The following is a 9,581-nucleotide window of genomic DNA, read 5'->3' on the forward strand; positions in this document are numbered from 1 at the left end:
ACCTTTCTTTTCATTTTAAGACATCCAGCTTTCCTGCAATGATTACTTCAGTAGTATACAGTAAAGTTCACTTTTGTATTTGTTTATAACATTATAATTAAGGACTATAATTCACCATAATGTCTTCACATTTATTTATTCTTAATGAACTGCATCTCTTTCCTCTTTTAAACATCCTCATGTGGACATATAGCCCACAGGAAGGACAAAAACTCTTTCTGTGTTTAAAGGCACTCCATTAAAAATAGCTTTCACATGTTACATAACACCATACCAAAGAAAATCCCCAAAAAGCCCTTTTTCCAGAACAACTGACATGCGTTACGCAATACTGAAAAACCCACTGACTGTAAAGGGGAAAGCACATGACTGGCTCACAAGCAGAGCATCTAGAAAAAAAAATCATGATGTCAGAGAGTAAAATCATTATTATTCAGCGGTTCTTGCAAGCAAATGTAAGAGCATGAACTCATTACCATGTGACAGACCAACAGACAAAACAAAATCATACATAGTTTACACTATATTAAAATAAAACATACAGAACAGGTTACATTTGACCCATATAACCCTGTAAGTGATATATTATTGTATATCAGCATATAGTAATGACAATAATGCTCCTTATAAGGATTTCAATTTTAAATATAAATTTCAAATTACATTATTCTAACCTTGTTAATGTATAACAAACACACACACCCCTCAACAATACTTCAAAAATGGGAATTAACAAGTCACACCCAGGAAATGAAAAACAGCTTTCACACTTCTTCTAACAAACAGAAAAAGAAAATAAATAAAAAAATAAAAAAAATAAAAAAATTATAGGACATATGACAATGTTATGCATATTATAAACCTTTTAGTTGGACTTTAAAAAAATAAAAATTTTATATATATATATATATATATATATATATATATATATATATATATATATATATATATATATATATATTTCGTTATTATTATTAGTACATCTTTACAAAAATATATATATAAAAAATGTAGAAAATAAGAAACTAAAATCAGAAATTAAAAAGGCAACCATGTGCTTTTAAAATCACTTTAGTTTTCACCACAGTTTTTTCAAAGAAAAAGCGAAAGGTTTACAGAAAATGCTGGGATACTGCAGAGCACTATGCTACAGCACATCCTAAAAGGTTAGAATTTAATTCTAAACTTGAACATACACAAAGGTTATTATTTGTGACACATATCCGCACATGGAGACTCATTTATCAACTGTGTATAAGCATAGATTTGTGCATACACTGTGCACACATTTCTATGTACTGAATATGATTTATCAAGACTTTCTTGTACATGAGGATATGCAGTGATTTATGCACACTCCCGAGCAAGCACATACGCAGGAAACCATTGAGTTAGAAAAGTGGAGCCACAGGTTAACTGGTTATGATTAGTCCCAATTGTATCAGAATAACGGACGGAGTAATTATTGATTCCGGTGCTCGCAGGATGCACACAAGTGACAGACAACATGCAAAATAAAATTGTATAAAATGGATGTAAATATGGATTAGGATGATGCCTTCCTTAAAGATCGCGCACACACAACTTTTTAGAAGGAAGTATTGTGCTATAGTGCAGGAGAAAAGTGCAGGACAATTTGCTGCGAATAAACTATTTTAGCTTTACTTCACATTCGAAATAGTTAACTCTGTCATTGTACCTTTCTTAAACCATGCCTTAACTATTGAGTGGATAAATACAGTATGTGACCACTTATGTAAAACCTTATCTTGTGCAAAAAATCCATAATGCATTTCCCATCAGTATCATACTAAAAATGCTGATTAAATGACACACAATATTTCTGCAAGCTGCTGTTTTTTTCTGTTTCTACAAGCAGGATGATTTGTAAAGCGTCATCATGTCTTCACATTTATTTCTTCTTAATGAACTGCATCTCTTTCCTCTTTTAAACATCTTCATGTGGACATATAGCCCACAGGAAGTACAAAAACTCTTTCTGTGTTTAAGGGCACTCCATTAAAAATAGCTTTCACATGTTACATAACACCATACCAAATGAAATCCCAAAAAAAAGCCCTTTTTCCAGAACAACTGACATGCGTTACGCAATACTGAAAAACCCACTGACTGTAAATGGGAAAGCACATGCCTGGCTCACAAGCAGAGCTTCTAGGAAAAAAAATCATGATGTCAGAGAGTAAAATCATTATTATTCAGTGGTTCTTGCAAGTAAATGTAAGAGCATGAACTCATTACCGTGTGACAGACCAATAGACAAAACATAATCCTAGAAATAGCTACATAGTTTACACTATATTAAAATAAAACATACAGAACAGGTTACATTTGACCCATATAACCCTGTAAGTGATATATTATTGTATATAAGCATATAGTAAAGACAGTAATGCTCCTTATAAGGATTTCAATTTTAAATATAAATTTCAAATTACATTATTCTAACCTTGTTAATGTATAACAAACACACACACCCCTCAACAATACTTCAAAAATGGGAATTAACAAGTCACACCCAGGAAATGTATAATGTAAATATGGATTAAGATGATGCCTTTCTTGATGCTTTTCTTATTTTAGCTTTACTTCACATTTGAAATAGTTAACTCTATGTCATTGTACTTTCTTAAACCATGCCTTAACCTTCTTATTTGTATTTTTGCTGCATCAACAACCAATGAGGCGATAAATAAAGTATGTGACCATTTATGTAAAACCTTATCTTGTGCAAAAAAATCCATAATGTGTTTCCCATCAGTATCATATACTAAAAATGCTGATTAAATTACATGAGTTGTAAAGTGTCTTTAAATTTTTAACCCTATATGGTCATTTAGGAGTTTATGTGAGTGTGTGTATATATGTCCTTTTAGCTGTGTGTATGAGCATGTACTAGAGGTTATTACACACAAACCTAGAACAATGCTTTGCTACATTATGCTAAATGAGACCCCAGGATCATGTATTCGGCTACTGAAGACTTACTCAACAAGGTCCCCTCATCCATCCTGGGAAAAAAATCAAAGCATTTGATCATTCTGTTGCTGTATATTATTATTCACTGGTTGTAGTTCTCCATTTTCCTCCTGTGGGACAGACATAGCACTGTAAATATCTCTTGAATCCCATAGGAAATAATTCCCACTGTCCACTGCACAGTTACCACATTTCATGGTAGTTAAAGTCCAGTGTCTGAATTTTTCTGAAAAGCCTAAATAGATCATAGGGTTCAAGCAGGAGTGAAGTAAACCTAAAACAGCTGTGCTTTTCACTGCAGTCCACGTTTGATTTTCACAACGTTCCGTGGGTTTTCTGGATGAAGGACGGAAAGTGTCCACTAGCAGAGCAATGTTGTAAGGTGTCCATGTGATGAAAAAGACTAACACTAGAACAAAAGTGACTTGCACGGCTCTCTGCTTCGGTATACCCATTTCTGGTCTGCAATGTGGCAAGACACGGATGAAAACGTAGAGCAGCACTATGACAGGAAGTAAAAAACCTAACACATGGAACAGCAAACGAGAAGCCAAACATGATTCTTTAGATGAGTACTTATACAAACACTTGGTATTATCCTCTTGTTCAGAGTCACTTGCTGAGTACAGGTACATCCAATCTGGAATGGTGAGAAGAAGACAAAAGATCCAAACAGCCAGGCAGATGAGCTGCACCACGCAGAGTCTTGTGTGTGAGCACATTTGTGTTGTGTGAACTATAGAAATGTACAGATTCAAGCTGATGCAGACCAGCAGGAAGATACTGCAGTAGAAGTTAATCTATGGAGAAAGAAGGAAATAAAAATCTTTTCATTTGACAATGTACCTTTACACAGTGATGCTACCTGCTTAAAACTTACATTCAAAGAAGATGAACATTTTAAGACATTTGGGATGCAGTATTGGTACAAATATCTGATTAGGGTGTATAACTGACTGAAAAATGGTCAGATTTTCCAAATAAAAAAAGATTTCTCTGGTTTTTGGTCTCTGGTTCACTTCACATATACCCACAACTATGCAAAAACAGAGTAAAGGAGTGGGGGAAGTGAAAGCAAGAGAGAACATAAGTGATAGAGTGCATATGGCTTATTGCTGAAATTAAACAGGACCAAACTCAAACAACATTGAATTACTTCTGGCATATTTAGGCTTAATTCGTGCTATCTATGTCTTCAAAACTTCATATACATATATGAAGAACCAGAAATTGGAGTATCATTGTGGTTTGCATAAATGATAAATGCTATTGATATTGTATTAATAGTGAAAATATTTGAAAGCATACACAATATCAATATCAAGCACTATAAATATCACTGCATATCAAATAACCAGTGTTTATCATTTATGCAAACCACAAAAGGGATTACTTCCCTACCTTAAATAGAACTCCTGTCAGCTTGCAGAGTCCAGAGTCGAAGCTCCACCCTGTCACAGCATCCACTGCCAACAATGGCATGGTGAGGAGCAGCAGCACGTCAGCCACACTCAGGTGAAGCACAAAAACATCTGTTATGCTCCAGTTATGCCTCTTCTGCCACAGCACAACCAGCACCAGCACATTACCAATCAGTCCAAGTATCAGTGCCACAGAGTACAGAATGGGGACGAATATAGCCAGAACGGATCTCCTAACGTTGCATTCATCTTTGTATTCATAGTCGCTGTAGTCGAAGGTGCTGTTGTGTTCAAACAGCCCGTGCAAATCGAGCTGCATATTTAACAATAAAAAAGACAGCAATATGTAATCAGAGAAGAGCACTGCATGAAAAGTATGTGTGATGTGATGGGTGTGGGTTTATGTGAAAGTATTTAACACCAGTCACATGTCACATGATTGGGTTTCCCAATCTGAGTCAACTAGTTAAAGAGAGCTTCCTGAGTATGAGGATGTAACAGCTGACCACAATTGAAAAAACAATATGAGATAAACAAATGCATCCACCCAAAGTGTGCTTATATAGTTTCATATTAAATAGTTTTATTTCACAGTACACTTCCTGAAAAAAATTTAAATCTATTTCATGTAGTGACTGGTGACCTCTTTAAGCACATTACAAATTTGTCTGTAGTGTGCAGAATTTGTGTTGTGTTTAGAGACTCTGATACTGAACTGTTAAAACAGAGTTGCATTGTTTTACTTTCATTATTACTGTGAACTGGTTTTGTTTGACACTGATGACACAGGGGATAATGTGATAATGTAGTCACAATGATGTCCAATAGGAGAAATATGTTGGTTCTCAAACATGTAGTGACATATTATTTATTTATTTAGGCTCAGCTTACCAAATTACAACATGTCAAACACAACAGTAACTAGAATCGAGTGTTCATTGACATATGAGAGCTGGTGACATGCATCAACATGAATGATATTAACTATTGGTGACTTGATCTGGCCTGGTTTCCTTGCATGTCATATGACTACCTGCTGGGGATTTCATCAGCAGGTAGTCATATACATTTACTGGTTTCCTTGCATGTCATATGACTACCTGCTGGGGATTTCATCAGCAGGTAGTCATATACATTTACTGGTTCCCTTGCATGTCATATGACTACCGGCTGGGGATTTCATCAGCAGGTAGTCATATACATTTTCTGGTTTCCTTGCATGTCATATGACTACCTGCTGAGGATTTCATCAGCAGGTAGTCATATGACATGTAAGGAAACCAGTAAATGTAAACAAGGCTTTTAGATGAACAGAAAGCAAAACTTAGTCATAAGACTTTTAAAAGATCATCTTAAATCGGAATCAACTATAAATTATACATCAATTATAAATAGTTGTATGTACGTCATTCAAGGTGGATTATTTCACCTTTATATTTCAGTAGATCCCAAACAAATAAACAACATTTTTACATATTTACCAACTGTTCTACATTTACTTACAACAGAAGATTCATAATCAACCCTTTTAATTTTAATTTGCCTTTTTACTTATTACTTGCTTTGATTTGCTGTCATTGATACGAAATGTGCCACTATTACTACCACTAGTTCAGTGCTATTGTATAACATTGTAAACATTGAACTTGAAACGTTTACACTTTTACTCTCTTTTGTTTCAAATAACATTACGTGGAACAATTAAAAGTGTCACCTTGAAGTCTTAAATCAATAGAGAAAATCAAGTGTGTGAGTAACAAACATGAACAGACGCATCTTTAATAAGAGTGTGTGTGTGTGTGTGTGTGTGTGTGTGTGTGTGTGTGTGTGTGTGTAAGAAACAAAACAGATGTATCTTTAATAAGTGTGTGTGTGTGTGTGTGTGTGTGTGTGTGTGTGTGTGTGTGTGTGAAAGAAACATAAACAGATGTATCTTTAATAAGTGTGTATAGAGGAAGAGGAGGCAACTCACCCCTTCATCCATGTTTCAGTTTCTCTCTCACTCTTCTTTGCATACTTTCCTTCACTCGCCTGTACTTTCACTTCGAATACATGCCAAGGAAACAGGATCAATGTCCATTACAGTCCCTGTTGTTTTTACACCGTTCCTAGAGAATTTCCCTTTAGTGCGCATGCGCGAAGCCGATGACGTTTCCTCGAGTCGTACACAATGTTTAACAATATACATTGCCTCAAAGTAGCTTTAAACACAACACAAGAAATATAATACAGATCAGATAATAAGAATAAGATAAAAATCCAAGATGAATATTAGACTTATATTAAAATGTGTTTGTATTTATATAAGGAAGAAAGTGTTTCTTTGCCACAGACAGGTTTGAGCGTCAAGTGACAGCTCTCTTGTTTGGACAGTAAGTTATATCTTAAAACACACACAGTTATCAGCTATAGCTTTCATGATCACTGACATCTGACGTGAATAACACTGCTTATATGGTTAAGGAGTGGGATATGAATGAATCGGTGTTGTTTTTTTAACTTTCTTGAACTTAATCTTATTCTACTTTCAATTAAATCCCCGCCCGTGTAAAACACGTGACTGCTTCCGCCACCCTTTCAACCTGAAGAGGAAGCCGTATAGTGTGTCGCAAAGTAGTACGTAGCAACAAGACAAGTTTTATGTCTTGTTGTTATTCGTACCACAATCATAAAACCACTATACATTTATGTGTAAAAATGACTGATAGGTATTTTAAAGATTTTCTTACCATTGTATTTTATATGCATATATACAAATGTTTTCCCTTTCAAAATACATAATTAAAAAAGTTTTTCTTTAAAATAAATTCACAGCAGGGGTTCAGCGAAAAATCGGCAGCTGGCAGCAGGAAGTAGCTGCCATTGGCCATCAGACCTTTTTGTGGAATAGACAAACCATATATAATTATATATAGACGTTAATAAACCATAATACAAAAAGTGTCTCTTGGAAACTTGGCGTTTTTAAGTGCATGTATTGGATGAATGAAGCACTAATAACTTACCCATATAACCTAAAATGACGCTCACAGGCGCAATCTACTGGTGTAATGTTGTAACTTTGTGAAAGAGTCACACAATGAATCTTTAAAACCTCAACTCTATGGACTGCAATGACCTAAATCAAATACACACTCTTCCAATGTATATCCATGTCTACTGCACCACCATATCAAAGTGTATACATGATGTTTTTACACACTGTTTCTGCTCTTTGCATATGCTGCACATGCAATATCTAACATACAGTATTTACACTGGTTGGCGCTGCTTTTGTGTAATGTCTTGTATTTTTTTGTTTGCATTGTCTTTTTTTACTGATCTGTCTTGTTTGTCTTGTCTTGCACTGTGTACACCAGGTTACACAGGTGCATTTTATGTATCTAGGATTAACTTACTAAGTCCTTAGTTTCTGTCTTTGTTTTATGTAGCACCACGAGAAACTGTCTCGTTTCACTGTGTACTGCAACAGCTATATATGGTTAGACATTAAAAGGGTTTGTTTTAAATTTATTACAACCCTATACTCTGTCATCTTTGTCAATACACACTCTCCAGTCTATAGAAAAAAATGCTGCAAAATTTGATGATATATTCATACACAACTACACATAAATACATCCTCGTAGTTTGTAAGTGCTCGTAAAAATAAACTGTGTATGTTACTTTACAGACATTAACTCCATACAGCTAGTTAAACTGTTAATTACATATTTAGTCTTCAATGAACAATATACCTTTTAAATTGCTCTACTTTATATTCGGTATCTCTGTACAACACACAGAGTGATTTTTTGTAGTAAATCTACAGTAGCACCATCTAGTGGTAACATTAGTGAAACACTGAAATATCATATATACCTACAATTATATACACCATGTTACTCACTCTCTCACTCACTCATCAACATGCAAACTCCACACACAAGGCGGAGGAGGGAATCGAACCCCCAACACTGGAGGTGTGAGGCAAACGTGCTAACCACTAAGCCACCGTGCCCCCCTACACCATATTACAATTATTAAATAGTATTCCTTATAAAAATGTTAACTTTTCTGATGGACATTATTGTTTTTATTTTGTTTAGTTTTTAAAAACAAAAGATTCAACTTCTGCACAATTGCTTGCTGATTTAAAAAAAAGAGAATTAATGTACTTTCTTCTTCTTTTCCCAAATAATAAAAAAAAAAAAAAAAAAAAAAAAAAAAATATATATATATATATATATATATATATATATATATATATATATATATATATATATATATATATATATATTATAGGCAATTATTTAATGTGTTACATTTTTATATTTTGTATTATATATATATAATACAAAATATAAAAATATTTGACTCTTGTAACACATTAAATAATTCTTTATACATAAATTGACAGAATAATATGAGTAGATATATCTTGCTACTTAATGTGACTGGGGCAGTGAATAAAGGTCAATATTTTAGCTATATTCTGTTATTTCCTCCAAAAATAAAAAGCCAATTTCTATGACAAAACAAAGAAAGAGTTTTGTTAGGAATAAGCTAACCAGATAACATCATGAGTGTATATATTTATTTATGATGTTTGTACTTATTTCAAAACCTCTATGTTGTCTAAACATTATATGTTGAACTAAAGTGTTTTCCAATTTGGAATACCATCTTTGGGAGGGTGGTATTCTTTGGTTTGTCCTTGTTGAAGGTCAGAAACCGAGTTTCTACAGATTCTAACAGGCATTTATAAATATGTGTGTTATGGAAAAATATGCATGCATATAGCAACCTTAAAAATGTTTGTGTTTCCTTGTTTTTTGATCCAATGTCCACATAAAAGTGGTTACTCCACTTTACAGCCATTTCAAATCCAAGTTTGAATGTTTATATTGATCTTGTTCTGGTATATAGGTCTTCCCCAATTCAGGTAGACTGGAGTTATTTAACCACCTAAGAGCACTGTCAAGATGGCCATCCAGTAGACAGACTAGAAAGATTCCTGTTATTTTGGACTTTAGACACCGCGCCTTACCAAAGGTTGTCATCGTCCTAAACCTTGCATTTAACCCCGGGCTTAAGAAATGTTTAACTGCGGTGCCAATAGTGTATAGAATGGTTTAGTGAACAGCACGTGCCTCATATCATAATTTAACTCGGGTACAGAAA

The 9,581-nt window shown here is 34.2% G+C and overlaps 1 protein-coding gene across 1 annotated transcript; it reads right to left on the bottom strand.

Annotated features, from left to right (window-relative positions):
• Positions 1–119: 119 nt before the first annotated feature.
• LOC113642942 (C-X-C chemokine receptor type 3-like) lies at positions 120–6,748 on the bottom strand. Its single transcript, XM_027146776.2, has 3 exons — positions 6,391–6,748; positions 4,399–4,731; positions 120–3,797 (listed from the first exon to the last, which is right to left on the bottom strand). The coding sequence occupies exons 1-3, from the start codon at positions 6,400–6,402 to the stop codon at positions 3,042–3,044; spliced, it is 1,101 nt and encodes a 366-aa protein (XP_027002577.2). The 5' UTR covers positions 6,403–6,748; the 3' UTR covers positions 120–3,041.
• Between the last annotated feature and the right edge of the window lie 2,833 nt (positions 6,749–9,581).

The sequence above is a fragment of the Tachysurus fulvidraco genome, chromosome 3 (genome assembly GCF_022655615.1).
Source record: "Tachysurus fulvidraco isolate hzauxx_2018 chromosome 3, HZAU_PFXX_2.0, whole genome shotgun sequence".
Classification (NCBI taxonomy): Eukaryota; Metazoa; Chordata; class Actinopteri; order Siluriformes; family Bagridae; genus Tachysurus; species Tachysurus fulvidraco.